The sequence below is a fragment of the Glandiceps talaboti genome, chromosome 2, assembly GCF_964340395.1.
Source record: "Glandiceps talaboti chromosome 2, keGlaTala1.1, whole genome shotgun sequence".
NCBI lineage: Eukaryota > Metazoa > Hemichordata > Enteropneusta > Spengelidae > Glandiceps > Glandiceps talaboti.
The window spans coordinates 21,295,645-21,311,621 of record NC_135550.1 but is presented as its reverse complement, the minus strand read 5'-3'; the positions used below and the strand labels follow the sequence as shown (position 1 = coordinate 21,311,621).

At 35.7% G+C, this 15,977-nt stretch overlaps 1 protein-coding gene across 1 annotated transcript in view; it reads right to left on the bottom strand.

The window, feature by feature from the left end:
- Positions 1–5,739: 5,739 nt before the first annotated feature.
- Positions 5,740–15,977, bottom strand: part of LOC144453563 (E3 ubiquitin-protein ligase UBR2-like) — a 43,532-nt gene continuing 33,294 nt past the window's right edge. Inside the window, exons 35-49 of the mRNA XM_078144883.1 lie at positions 15,673–15,846; positions 15,358–15,485; positions 14,831–14,939; positions 14,204–14,264; positions 13,748–13,891; positions 13,353–13,449; positions 12,761–12,831; positions 12,337–12,499; positions 11,721–11,799; positions 11,330–11,463; positions 10,739–10,913; positions 10,270–10,347; positions 9,845–10,015; positions 9,315–9,416; positions 5,740–8,591 (exon numbers count right to left, since the gene is read on the bottom strand). Of these exons, the coding sequence (XP_078001009.1) occupies positions 8,450–8,591; positions 9,315–9,416; positions 9,845–10,015; positions 10,270–10,347; positions 10,739–10,913; positions 11,330–11,463; positions 11,721–11,799; positions 12,337–12,499; positions 12,761–12,831; positions 13,353–13,449; positions 13,748–13,891; positions 14,204–14,264; positions 14,831–14,939; positions 15,358–15,485; positions 15,673–15,846 (1,828 nt within the window). The 3' untranslated portion in view covers positions 5,740–8,449. The remainder of the gene's footprint in view (positions 8,592–9,314; positions 9,417–9,844; positions 10,016–10,269; positions 10,348–10,738; positions 10,914–11,329; positions 11,464–11,720; positions 11,800–12,336; positions 12,500–12,760; positions 12,832–13,352; positions 13,450–13,747; positions 13,892–14,203; positions 14,265–14,830; positions 14,940–15,357; positions 15,486–15,672; positions 15,847–15,977) is intronic.

Sequence of the window (15,977 nt, the reverse complement as noted above, 5' to 3'; positions counted from 1 at the left end):
CATAGACATAGACATAGACGTGGACATGGACATGGACATGGACATGGACATAGACATAGACATAGACATAGACATAGACATAGACATAGACATAGACATAGACATAGACATAGACATGGACATAGACATAGACATGGACATAGACATGGACATGGTCATAGACATAGACATAGACATAGACATAGACATAGACATAGACATAGACATAGACATAGACATGGACATAGACATAGGCATAGACATGGACATGGACATAGACATAGACATAGACATAGACATAGACATAGACATAGACATAGACATAGACGTGGACATGGACATGGACATAGATATAGACATGGACATAGACATAGACATAGACATGGACATAGACATAGACATAGACATAGACATAGACATGGACATAGATATGGACATGGACATAGCCATGGACATGGACATAGCCATATACAAAGACATAGACATGGACATGGACATGGACATAGACATAGACATAGACAGACATAGACATGGACATAGACATAGACATGGACATAGATATAGACATGGACATAGACATAGACATGGACATAGCCATATACAAAGACATAGACATGGACATGGACATGGACATAGACATAGACATAGACAGACATAGACATGGACATAGACATAGACATGGACATAGATATAGACATGGACATAGATATAGACATAGACATGGACATGGACATGGACATGGACATAGACATAGATATGGACATAGATATAGACATAGACATACATAGACATGGACATGGACATGGACATAGACATGGACATAGACATGGACATAGACATAGACATAGACATGGACATAGACATAGACATAGACATAGACATAGACATAGACATAGACATAGATATAGACATGGACATAGATATAGATATAGACATAGACATAGACATGGACATGGACATAGACATAGACATAGACATAGAGATGGACATGGACATAGACATGGATATAGACATAGACATGGACATAGATATAGACATAGACATAGACATGGACATGGACATAGACATGGACATATATATAGAAATGGACTGCTGATGCTTAGAAACAAGAGCAGGTGAAATATAACGAATGTTTTAATCATGATTTTAACTGAGTTATCTTCAGCGTAGTGTCAAAATTTCAAGTGTTAGAGTGATAAATTTCCGTCTACACCTACCATTGAAATGCTGTCTGCCGTACTGCACTCTATGCCATACTGTACTATGCCATACTGTACTATGCCACACTGTACTTTGCCATACTGTACTATGCCATCTGTACTCTGCCATGCTGTACTATGCAATATTGTACTTTGCCATACTGTACTCTGCCATACTGTACTATGCCATACTGTACTTTGCCATGCTGTACTATTCCATTCTGTGCTATGCCATACTGTGCTATGCCATACTGTACTTTGCCATACTGTACTATGCCATACTGTACTTTGCCATACTGTACTTTGCCATGCTGTACTTTGCCATACTGTACTATGCAATACTGTACTTTGCCATACTGTACTGTGTCATACTATACTATGCCATACTGTACTATGTCATACTGTACTATGCCATACTGTACTTTGCCATACTGTACTTTGCCATGCTGTACTTTGCCATACTGTACTATGCAATACTGTACTTTGCCATACTGTACTGTGTCATACTATACTATGCCATACTGTACTATGTCATACTGTACTATGCCATACTGTACTTTGCCATACTGTACTTTGCCATACTGTACTTTGCCATGCTGTACTATACCATGCTGTACTCTGCTATACAGTACTATGCCATGCTGTACTATGCCATACTGTACTATACCATACTGTACTAGTCGCAAGTCAAACAACGACAAGACTTCTTCCAGTCTTGAAGGGAGAGGGGTAAGCAAGGGTATTGCGGTTATCCAGTACAGAGTACAACGGACAACAAATTAAAGTTTTACAATGTTTATTTTCACTTTTCGACAATTAAGCAATTACTGGCTGTGAAAACTGACGTTCGGGCTTTCTTTCGATACTATAAGCGAACGAAGTTCGCAGTGAGGGCTTGCCCGAACATAGCGATGTTCGGGCGTGTGTCGTATTCTATCGGAAGAACATCCGAGGTCTAGCAGATTGTATAATGATTTCAGTGAAGTTGCATAAACCCGCGAATTCTTGTCCTGAAGTCAAGTTTAGAGTTCCATTAGTAAAATTGATATTCCACTGAATTTCGACCACTTCATTGATCTCGTACGTATACATTCCTTATTCAAGTGATTCTTGAAATGAAAACTGAGACGGCTGATATGAACCAATGTGACGTCATCATGATGTTAGCTGTCTTGAAGACTTCACAATCATTCATCAATATTATTTTCATTGCTTAAAGGATATAAAGAACTCCTTCTGAATTCATCATATTATTATCGAATCAAATTTCTCTCTATTCATGAGATTTTAGGGGAAAATTGAGGTCACAACAAAGAGGTGGTTGCGAAAGCGTAAGCGATCTTTAGATGGGGGTGGGGGGTTCCAGATTCAACACCGTCCTTTTTTTACACCAGGGAGACACTATTTTATGTAGATGAATATTTACTTTTAAAAACTAATTACATGTAATTACCATATGAAGTGAATTTAACAGGTTTGCGTATTTACAATGAATTTCTCTTACGAACATCTTAATAGTTGACCTAACCGCTACGCTACATATATGCAATAGTTACTACAGTACTGGTGATAATTACACTGTAAACATACTTCAGTTTAGGCAAATAACATTATTCGCATGAATTAAAAGGTAAGACATTACAGCTGTAGAACGATAAGATCTGGCCTATCTCAACCCAAAGATACCCTGCTACTTCAGTCAAAGTCCAGGCCCTCGTCCACGTAGGTCACCCAGCTAGGCCTACTTTCTTTCATACTTGTCTTCATAGAAATGCTTTCCTCGTCGGAGCTCGAAAAGAATTGCTCTATGATTTCCCCGTAGGAGTTTATCTTTTTCCCCCGAGCATTGGGAGATATTAGAGCATAGAAACGGAATGGGAAGTTGGTGTTGACAGAGATAAATTGTTATTTATAAAGTGATAGATAATCATGCCAAGAAGTAGTCACGTCACAGTAGTACCTAACTTTATTGCGAGATGACAAGTTGAAAGGTAATGTTAATGTACATGTATTATTGTCGTTGTGTCATATCATCTGTTCAGTTATTAGTAACTCTATCAACCCTAGAACTGCAAGTGGAGTCATGCTTTAAGACTCCGTGCGTGCGTATGTGCGTGCATGCGTATCGTGCGTGTGTGCACGCTCTCGAAAATGTGATCGAATCCGACGTCATATTCCCCTTCCCGTGAAAGTGATAATGCATACCAACATCTTACGGCTAAAAATTGGTCGTCTGTGGAATAGAACAGTTGGGTATCAGGATATCATTCCCAAATATTTTTCTTCTTTCAGACACGAAAAATACTCGTCTAGCAATTCGTAGTGACAAGGTCCCTTAGATCAGGCTAAATGAAGAAAAACAGTGGGTAATAATATAATATACCTCCTCAATTTATGAAAAATCGGGAAACGTGTCAGTGATTTAGAACGTTTTCACTCATATTTTGAGCACCACAGAACAACTAGCACATACACGCACACGGGTTGCTATGACGTGTAATGACCAGGGTATATAATCCATATTTTCTGTTCAAAGACAATAGATTGGTTTGTACATGGTATGATATGATAGTTATCATTCCTGGCCCTGCCTACTACTGACCATCTTCGAGTCGTATGGAATATTTCAAAAGGGAAGAATCCAGCTGACACTTGGAGGTGAAAACTATTGGGAAAAAAATGGAAAAACCAACTAATTCCAAGCATCCTAGACAGAAAGTGAATAAATAAGATATTTAGTGCAACTAACATTCGTTTGTAATATTACAATTATGGGAACACAATGAAATAATAATACATTTGTAGTAACAATGGCAATATAACTGAGTAGGCAATTTATTGTATTAGTAGCTAGTCGGCCAGAAAAATAACCTATTTAGGGGCCATCATTGCACTTTTCGAGCATTTATACAACTAAAACAGCAGAAGGTGTTCCAGTTGTCAATAGCTTTGCCTGTCACCTTTACAGATGAATGCAATGGGTCGATAGCTTTGCCTGTCACCTTTACAGATGACTGCAATGGAAAAATTGACATTGATAAATGGTTAAGCTTTAGGAAAACCATTTACAGTAGTAGTTGTTCTATTGCTAGTAGATAGCTAAACACTTCGTCAGTCAAAGTAGCAGGTATTTGATTAGCCGCAATAATTGTACTTTTGCTTTTATTTACAATACTTTTTTTTTAGTCTTTTTTATATTTTATTTTGTGTGACTAAACCTTTTTCGTTTTATTTTTTATTTCTTACGGGGTTTGCAAAGGAAAACAAGTTCTAGCAGAGGACCGAGCGCGACGTAGCGAAACCGCTACAGTACAGTACTGCATCTAGTATTTGATGTATCGGTTTTCACATATCTACTCTATACACAGTCAACAACCCATACACCCAGGAGTCAAGCTTTCAGAAAACAATATCCGCTAATAGAAAAATAAAACATAAGGTTTATAAAATTGACACGAGGTGTTCAACAAGAATGTATTATAATATAACATTTACAACTTATAATTGCCCGTGCGATGGAAACTTCAAGTTGCTTTTAAAGGCTTGGCCGGTTGAGGGCGCCATTGTCATTGGAGAGAATACAGCGTTGCTTTCGCTCCATGGTCTATGCTAGTTGCTACTATATTTTAACACCCCCCCCCCCCCCCCCCCCACGTACGGCTTGACGAACACTTTTGAATTAGGTGCTGGGTTGTCAATGGTTGCTCAGAATTTCACCAAATGTGAATGTATCAATAGTATTAAGATAAATACTTCCCAGAGATATGATAATAGCATACTGTATTTTGTGTTTGCATAATAATTACATTTACTATTAGATTATACATGAATATAACAAATAGAAGTTTTAATTTACATATCACTCATCTGATCATTTCACTTTGAAATCCAGTATCTACATACTTACCATAATATCCCAACCAAGTTTCACTGCAACAACCACATGGTTTTTAACTTGTAAGTCATTCAAACACACAGGCAGACATGCACACACACACATATACATAAATAGATACATACATACATTCACACACACACACACACACACAAACACACACACACACATGCATGCATGAGTATGTACATACGTACATACATAAGCACACATACATACATACATACATACATACATACATACATACATACATACATACATACATACATACATACATACATACATACATACATACATACATACACAGACAGACAGACAGACAGACCACACACACACACTTCACCACTTTTTTTAGCACTACTCAACTCAAGGAGTTCAATTGCACTAAAGATTTACCATTTTCTCCTGTTTCATGTGTTTATTACTTCCTCCCCTTAGCCTACCTCTACTAAGATTTATAATTAATATGCAGAAACATTCCGAAGACAATCAAAACAATAGATATCAAGAATTAGTATTAACAGCAACAAATCATTTAGGATACATTTTACAAATCAAAATATTTGACTGCATTGTTCATGTACAGTTTAATCCCCCCCCCCTCCATATTATTTACAACCATGTATCTATGGTTTATACCTACCCTCCCCCCGCCCCATCAGCTCCTGCTGCTATAATTGAGCTCTACGTGACACACTCCTCTTTCCTCTCCAAATTACTACAACTGCAAGGTTAATGTACAATCTATCTTTTGACATAAACCCCACATACCAATTAATACATGCCTTTATTATGACTGTATCTTTCTATCTATCAAATACCTGGATAAATCCAGAAGTCACAAAACCAGTTCTTCTCTTCTCCTTGGATTCCAATACTACATGTATCACATAACTTAAGTGTATAACAGTTTAACATATTCAAATTTCCATGCTGTTAAAACTGCATCTATGCATACACTGTTACAATCACTATACATCTATCTATGTATGTATACAATATTACACTCCTGGGTTACGCTCAATGTTGCTTTCTGGTGATCGGTTGCAAGATTCAGATACTGAAGAGGTAGCTTCATTCCCAAAAAAATCACAAAAATGTAAAAGAACCAAACCTAAATTTGGGCTTTCTTATGACAAATGCATGACTGTATATAGAATAGTTTGCAGGGATCAATGTTTGATACAGGGCTTTTGACATATGTCTGCATGTACAGTAAAATGTCCTCTGTTGCCTACTAATTAAGATATTACATTTACTGACATACATCTTCTTCTTATATGAAGAATATCAAATCTGTTTACTTCAAAAGCTATGTAAATGTAATCTGTCTACTATGGTAAAAGCATGCAAGGTAAACCTGGGGTCAAATACAATTGTGGTTTGCCATGGAAACAAGAATCCATCAAATCATAAATAATTTTGATGGATTGGCCAGAAAGAGCAATAACTATCAATGAATACATTTTAACTGGCAGTACAAAGAAAACTAAATTTAACAGATATGCAATGTCTGTAGAAACAGTTTGAAAAAAAGTCATACTGTTACAGGCCTCTACTGTCCTTTGCCTTGTTTTGTCACACTAACCAGTGTTTCCTTCAAACGTCCTATTTGAAATCAATGCTCCCTCCTTTTCAAGTAAAATGATAAACATTACAATTCTTGACAACTCGTCAAAACCAGCAAAGTCAAGGTTTAAAATCTTGATATTTCACTGACAACACTGGATTTCTACTTTTGAGAAAGCCAACCTGTAAAAAAATATGTGTATTTTATTGTCAATTCCATACTGATTACCTCTTTGTTAATGCAAAAAAAACAAAAAAAACCCCAAAACATCTAAAGTGTCTTTTTTTGTTTCATTTCAGCGCTGGTCTTAGAACACAAATGGTGGATCTGACTTTAGGTCGCTCAGAAACACAAGACAAGGTGTTCAGTAAACGATCTATCCCGATAAATAACAATTCCTGGTTAAATTTTCAACATAGAAAATAAAGGAATACATGCCTTCAATCAGCTAATAAATATGTCAAAACATGCACACATCACAGTGGTTTATTTTATTTTTAGCCAGGTCATCATCAACATATTTGAAGATAACGCAGCAAAAAGATCTGTGCTATGTTTTCAGGGACTTCTTTCTGCAATTGATGGCAACAGTGTCCTCTTTCCGAGAATAATATACGTCTTAATGATGACAGACATGTTAAATCAATTTATTTCTATTTTGACACATTTCATGAAATCCCAGAATTGAATTTCATAATGATGTGTCAGGTTGGGGTGTGTGTAAGTAGTAAGAACATTATCCACAAATGGACCCAATGATGCATGAGATTTTCTAAACAATTCAAATAAAAATTCTTTTAGGGATAGGATAGAAAGGTAAAACGATATTTCAACGCAGCTGACTGCATTGTTACTTTGCTGTTTTCAGTGAAGCAATTCATCACCATTGCAGTATTTGTTTTGTCTGTTGCGGAATTTCTCAATCCATAGCCTACTTAAAAGCAGTTGCTATATACATGGTCATGGTTGCTAGGTATTTCAGTGACTATATATCTATTATCATGCCTCCATGGAATCATACTTATTGCATGAATCTCCTTGAACAATTCTTTTGGTCAAAAATAGATACGAGAATGACTGATAAACATGTTGATTTTGTTCAGTTGATAACGTAAATAACCTGTATATGTTACTCCAAGACAGGACAGGTGTTATAAACTACTTCAGGTTCTCAAAACTGTATGATGGACTGAAGACATGTTAAGATTGTTTTGGGAGTTTTGGCTGTCTAACTATGCATCCTCTTTGATCTTGTTAAAATTAAGTAATATCCATTTTGCTGCAATGGGAATATTTCCTATTACAGTACTGTCAATCAGAAAACTAGAAAAAGTATGTATTGGCAATAAAACTGCAGACAGTAAAATAGGTAAACCATACAAAAGTTAAATAATTACGAAAAAAAAATTGTCTACTGCAGTAAGATATGTCTGTTTATAGATCTGCTTCAAAATCTGTCCAAGCTATTTCAAATGCTGCCAATCAGTGAAGCTGCTATGATTTCTGCCAATCACCAAGGCTGTTACAGACTCTGCCAATCATCATAGTTTTCACAAGCTCTACCAATCACAAATGCAGTTACAGGCCCTGTCAATCACCAAGGCTGTTACAAGCTCTGTCAATCACAATGGACATTACAAGCTCTACAAATCACAAACGCAGTTACAAGTTCTGCCAATCACAAAGGCTGTTACAAGTTCTGCCAATCACACAGGGCTGTTACAAGTTCTTCCAATCAAAAAGGTTGTTGTTACAAGTTCTGTCAATCACCAAGGCTGTCACCATTACTGCCAATCACCAAAGGTGTTACAAATTTTGCCAGTCAATAGTCAGCAAGCTTGTATTTGATTCCAACTGATGGGCTATCTCTTCTGGTACTCCGTGTAGAAGCCAGAGTTTTTGTAATTTACGGTATCTATCTTGACACAGGTGTAGTGGATTACCTCTCCTGATAAAAAAACATAATGAGATACCAAAGTGACTTCCTGTCTTGTAAAGCTTGCAAAGTGTATAAATGCAATACATATAATATGAACAATTCAATGCCAGTCTTACCACGATAGAACTCTAATAAAATGTTTCCTAATAGAGATAAAGTTACCTTTCTGGAATCTACGTTGAAGCAACTACGTAGCTTTGCCTTTGAATCACTAAGACAGACATCATCAAAAAGCTTTCTGTTCTTTCATGTAATAGCTTTTCATGTCAGACTGACTACTGTATTAAATTTTTGAAGAAGTCTTGATAATACACAAACACAATGTACACTAGTGACAGGTGAAAAGACAAAACAACACATTTCCATTTATCCATGATAATCACCCCAAAATACTAGCAGTTTCTTTTGAGAAGACGTGTCCTAGAAATATTACCTGCAGGGCATTCTAGGTATCATAATGTATATATTAGTAACATTATGACCAACTTACTATGCTGGATATTGGCTCTGTTAAATCAAACTTGTACCAAATTTAGGACTAACATGGTGTGGCAACAACTTACTGTGTTGAAACATATACTATGAACAAACACCGTGGTTGCAAAGTACACTATGATGAAACATACCCTATGTTGCTAAGTATAACATGATGGACCATATACAGTTACACTACATGTATGTTCCAACAACTTACAATAAATGGTACAAACACAACAGAATGATGCAACCTACCTTAGACCTTGATCTGTTTCACCATAATCATCTAAATATGGTGGTGTGAAGAAGCAACCTTTATTTTTACCCGAAAGGAGAATAAGTTGACACTCCCTCACCCTAATGGATAAATCGATGAACAGAGGAAATACTTGCTAAGTTACTTAGTACTCATAGTGTAACTAAATTGTTTACAAACTATCAATACAGAACATTAGTGTAAAATGTACACAATATATGAGTTAGACAAATCACACGTGTCCAATTGTTTTCATGCAAATATCACTTGATAGGAAATTACAGACATCAACTTACACTTTGAAAGATTTATTAGTTGGGTCACATTGAGTAATAACATTGAATTGGGTTCATTACTGACTCCTTACCATCTCCAGTTGAGTATTACTGCTGATAGCATTTCATATATGAACTTGATAATGGAGTCAAATAAGGTTTGGTCAAAGTCATGAATAAATTCTGAGTCTTAAAGACTGAAAGCTACATTTTGATATTATTTGTAGTGAGTAAAATCAACACTGCATACATACCTGAGAAATATTCCAACTCCAGCACCACATGTAAATGTATGTGCCATGCAGGCCCCAACAATATCTCCATCTATATCATTCTGACAGCAGTAACTCTGAGAGCATAGAGTTTTACCACAAATCAAACACAGTGTTGGTGCTCTACTGTCACTACCACTTGACTTTGGACACCTAAAACACACACAGAATTATTTGTGTTAATGATAGTTTTCATACGTGTTTATGTACTTAGCTTGACAGTAAGTGCCAGGTTTGTACAATGGATGTTAGAGTACCTTTGTAGTTCCCAGTCTCAATAAATAACACAGTCAAATGTACTCATAGCATCTATAAATCTCAAATCATAATTGTAATAAAACTTCAAAGCTACAAGTTTTTTGGTTTTTAAAAAATAAAAGTCATGCCTATTAGATTAGAATACTTACATAAAGAGTGATATAGTATTAATAAGTTGACTGTAGTCCTGAGGTAGGCTAATCAGCTGATTAACTGTAATGGGATACCTGCAATCACATACAAATTCACAAACATGTTAGTTCTGCTTGTATATGTAGCATAATAGGTCTCAATTCTAAGAAATTGCATATTAGTGTTCTAAAACTTGGCTAATATAATGACCAAACCAAACCAAACCAAACCAAGTACTAAATTTTCAACAGTCCATCCTGAATTTTTTAAAATTTTTTTTGTTGTTGTCTGAAATATTTTTAATATGCAAAATACCATGTGAATGGATTATGCATAACATGTCCTGAATAGCATAAGTGTACAAAGTGCTTGATGAATGGCATAACTTTGAGGAACATGAAGTCTTCATGAATGATGTAACTCATGCTTAAAACACTGCAACACAGTGTCAGTGCAAATTGTAAGGGTAAGGTGAGATTTGTTCACCTGATCAAGGCAGGCTGTTGTTCTGCTGATAATTTTGTCTTCATATCAGGATGTTGACACCATCTCTCTAGAATCACTTTCATTTGAGGTGTAGTCTCAATATCAAACAGCTGTGTCAGATTTGTAGGCATGGCTAGGTATTGACACAGTGGCTCAAACTCATCAATACCAAGTTCTATCGAACAGAAGGTAAGTAACAGTGTTATAGGAAAATATCATATCACAGATTTAAAATATATACATCTGATAGCATTCATTTTCTTGTACAGTTTATATTTGCATATCTTTCTTGGGTACTTAATCCTTGCTTGGATTGTTTCACATTGATAATCCACTGCCGACTAATGCCACAGCATCACATTCATTACACATGTACACATAAACATCTAATTCTAGAAATTAGTGCCAGTTTACTGAAGCACACTGACTGACAGATGGATGGATAGGTAATGACTTATCAGGCAGACTGGGTTGAAAAGTAACAATCTGTGGTGAGAAAAAGATAACAACCTGTGCTCAAAAGTTGTCTTTATCTGTCTTGGAAGAAATTTTTTTGTACTTTATCAGTATGCACATTATCTGTTTACTTACCATGAAGTGTAGCTGGACTGACTATACCATTGAGAAAATGAAAGAACATAGCAGCACACCTCAAGAATGGCAGACATGCCTTCTTGACATGAAATAGTAGTTGCCAAGCTGATGGTGTAGTAGTAGATGCCACCCTGGTAACAAACACATACACAATAACATAAATATACAACAAGTCTCCACTGAAGACAAACATCCAAAATCAGTGTTTGCTTCCTTTGATGGTAAATATCACAGTCCTAAGAGAACTTCATGCTTAGAGCTATGGCTCAATCAAAATTTACATGGTATTCATGGAATATTAACTTGTCTAATTTGTCATCTATGTTATTACCTGCTCAAAATATTTCCCAAGTACAACAAAAAAGTAAATACTGAGTGAGACACTCACCCTGTCAATGTGTAAAGTTTCTTGTAAATTTCAAGTAATTGCTGAGCTTCGTTGTCATCTTCTTGCTCCATTTCAGTATCTGAAATTACAGTTTCAAACATATCTCTAAAACAGTTACTCCTATTACATGTAAATACACCAGTACGTGTCCTTAACAGCAGGAGGCAATATTATTACGTCATGAAAGAAGCTCAAAAGTAATAATTACACTTTCAACTTTCAGTCAGACATACCCACAAACAGAGTGTCAGTCATTGTCACAATATATGGTTATCTGTTACATTCATACAGTTTCTATGTCACCGATGGGGGGGTGGGGGGGGGGGTGGGGGTTTCCATCAATATGAAATTTTTATATTCATTGATAGTAGGCAAATATTACTCATAACATTGAATGCCCATAATGCTGTCACTGTCAGTAAAGTTTGTATGATGAAAGTAATGATGGACTAGGATTACAATTTAAGTCTGAAAAAGTTGTCTGGCAGAGCTATAGAAAGAGATGTTCCTTAACAAAATAACGATCCTGTTTATCTCTAAAGCTCCACTGATAAGATAATAAAGATTCAAGACTATGGTATTAAGACATTGGGGTTTAAGCATGTAGTCAACTTACCATCTATTGTAAATGACGCTGATAGTAATATTTGAATAATGTGAGCTGTCAAAGTGGCTTGTAAAACAGATTGGTGATTGATACCTTCTCCAGAGACGTGTATTGTAGATACAGATCTACTGTCTTCACAGTTCAGTAGAGGTACAGACAAACAGATGGACACCTAGTTGACAATGAAAACAACAATATCTTGTAACAACTGCCCTCTATAGATAAATAAATATAACTTTTTTTTTTACAACATCTTATATTCTCCATTTGTACATAATATTTCAAAATTAAACTGCACAAATTGGCAATGTCACAACGCTATAATAGAGAAGTTGATTCATTTTGTTAGAGTAATTGACTTGACTGGTCAGACAGAAACAAAGATATTGTAACAGTTATTTCTTTTTTGTACTGAGAAAACAGTATTACTTACCATTAATGTAAACATGTCCATTTCTAGTATACATGGTAGTTTATTAACAGGGTCATCCATACCTGTTAGACCTATCAACAAAACACAAAGGAATACAATAAACATGAATTATCCTCACTTTGTCACATATATCTGACACAAAATGTCACATTCAAACCTAGGACCAAATGAAAAGAACAGTTCAGTAGTACATTGTGTATAATGTTTGATTGGTTGATTGAATTGTATTTTCATGTATTGCTGTTCCTTCTTGTGTTTCCTAACTTTTGCATATTTTCCTTGTGTTTTATTTATTTTTTTAATTTCTTAGCTTTTTAACTTTTAATTTTAATGACACATTTTAACTGTTACATTGAGAGCTAAACAATAGGATTTTAAAGGCTAGTTATGAAATTTACAGAATATGTCGGTTAATTGTTATTTTCAGATTTCTATGACAATTTAGGTTTTGTCAAAGATAAGCAAATAAATCCAGTGAGATAGAGGTAATGACAGACATACATAATCAAATAGGATAGGGTACAATGCATTTGATATGTTTCAAAGTATTCCATATCAGTACAAAATGTTAGCTTGTGGAATAAAAACTCACCTGATAGTAAACGCAATGCATGTTTCTTACACTGTGTAGTATTGGTCACATTACCACAGACTGCAGCAAATCTCACCAATGCTCCTAGACAATCAGTCTGATGAGAAAACACCAACAAAGTCAGGTCTACATCAATTGTCTAAAATAATTGCCATACTTTGTTTGACAGGTGCATGCCATAAAACATCAATTTACAGTTTTGGTGGACATTGTATGAAAGGCCAACTTGAACTTGACCTTTTAACTTTGAGAACAACACCATCTGGGTGACTAATACAAGTTTCAAGAATAAAAAGTGACGTCAACTTCCATTCATGGAATTGGTAATAACACTTGTAAACTCTTGATTATACCTGTTAGTAGAAAACAGAGGAGACCGTTCCATTTGGACTCACCTGTCTTGATGATAAAGCACCAAACAATGGTTTGCCTTCATCTCGTAATAAATTCTCTATTGCATGGATAGTATAGGCACATGTTGTCCAGGCAACAAGTGGAACTCTTGGATCTTCGTCATGTGGCATCAGACCAAGACCAACCTGTATAAGAATTATACTAATCTTATCCAACTTTTATGATACGACAAGTATGTTGAACATAAAGTTTTATCTTCTTTCTTTAATAAAACTACGGAAACTTCAGATTTTTAAAGAAAGGAACAACAGCTATCATCATGGTAAACAGAGTGGGTTACTATCTATCCTTGCCATTGTGTCTATGTCCTTGATATCAATGAAGGATGATACAAGCCAAATGAAAGATACTAAGTCTGCAGCTGTTTTTGGTAATTGCTTTTCCAGAAGATGATTTTGATATGGGTAACCTATGTAAGTCTTGGTTCATGACCTTACCACATATGTTGACCTTGCAAATATCCTGATCATCTCAGAGATACTGTCAGAGAACTGGGACCTGACAAATAACAACAAAAACATTATTTTACTTTCTTATATACTGTCAACTATGATAAGGTTCAAAACTTAGTGATGTGCATATGCCCACTACGGTATATCACCTTTGTACAATGTTTGAATGAAATCAGTTCCAACAAGGGATGTGGCTAGACACCAGTGTTCCTGCTAAGGCTTATTTGTGCGCTACTTGTGCAAGGTCTCCGTCTGCTCTCGCAGTCAAATTTCATGTTTTGCGCAACCTTATATCGAAGCATTAAGAATGAAACAGAAAATATATACAAATAAAGTATAATTAATGATTAAATAAAATATTGTCAGAGAGTTTTATTTCTCTCTATGCGGCATCCAAGAGCAGGTAAAAAGTGTTAGCTTCATATTGTAAATAAACGTATGATATTGATTCTGGTCTTCCGCCTACAGGAGGATACCCCTTCAAGACCAACAACTATAAATGTGGCATGGATTGGGTTACATCTTGTATTTATACAGAGTAGAGAGATAATACAGTTCTTAGTATCTTCTTTAGGAGAGACAAGTACTATTAAACATCATGATGGTACTTACGGTGTTGCATAGACGTACTCAAATAATAGTTGGAAATTGTCTGCTAATGTTTGTGCCATCATTCTGGTAAGTGATGGAAGTGGACATGGATCCATCAAACTACCATCTTCTGAAATATCAAAAAATGTATTCATTTATTAGGGTGATAATAACAGAAAGCATATTCACAATGGAACAACCATAACTTAAAGCTTTCCTTACCCAAAACATTTGACTCATCCAGTTGCACTAGGCATGTTTATAAGGAATCTGGAATGCATCTTTCGTAGACTGATCACAAACACAATAGTCAAAACCCTTACATCACAACTATGCAATGCTGTGGGCATAGGCCATTGTTACTATGGATTTTAGTCAGCTGTCAGTCATTCATTAGTTGATTGCCCTGTAAGTCACTTATTGGCCAATCAACTATCAGACTCTTATTGGTCACTCATAGACTGAGTCAGCTGTCAGTCACTTATTGGCCGAGTGACTTGCCAGTCACTCATTGGCTGAGTGACATGTCAATCATCTTATCAACTTACCAGGAGATTCCTGTTCTTTCTGTTGTTCTTGTTGCCTTGCAGCTGATTCTTGACTTGCTTGGAGAATACTTTGTATACCTTCCAACCATTCATTGTATGATACTTCTATATCATTGGGTTTCTCCATACTTTCATCACTACAAAATAAACATGTTGTATGATTACTTGAAACACTCTATGTGAACAAGTATTGTGAACTATAAAGTGAATGGAGGATTCTATGGTAAGATGAAGTTCAAAATCTATTAATTTCTACGCTTTGGAGAATCATAAAGAAAGCAAAACAAAACAAAACAAAATGTAACTGTACTGTACCTTTGTTGTGATGGTGTTGTTGGAGAGCCTGAATTGGGAAGGAGTGGAATCACTGCATTACTTAGTGATTCACACAATGGACATAAAAATTCATTTTTGTCAACGTCAAAACTTAGATGAGCCCGGAACCGTAACGGTCTTCGTTGTTCCTTAGCAACAACTGACTCAAAGAATCTGAAAAGATAAATGATATGAAGTTTATTTCTATGAATCATACCTGTAAACTTTGTTTATTCATGCAATTAATTTGTTCATTGTGGGGGTAGGGGAAAGGAGGGGGAGGGGGTATCTAAGAAAGTTCTGTG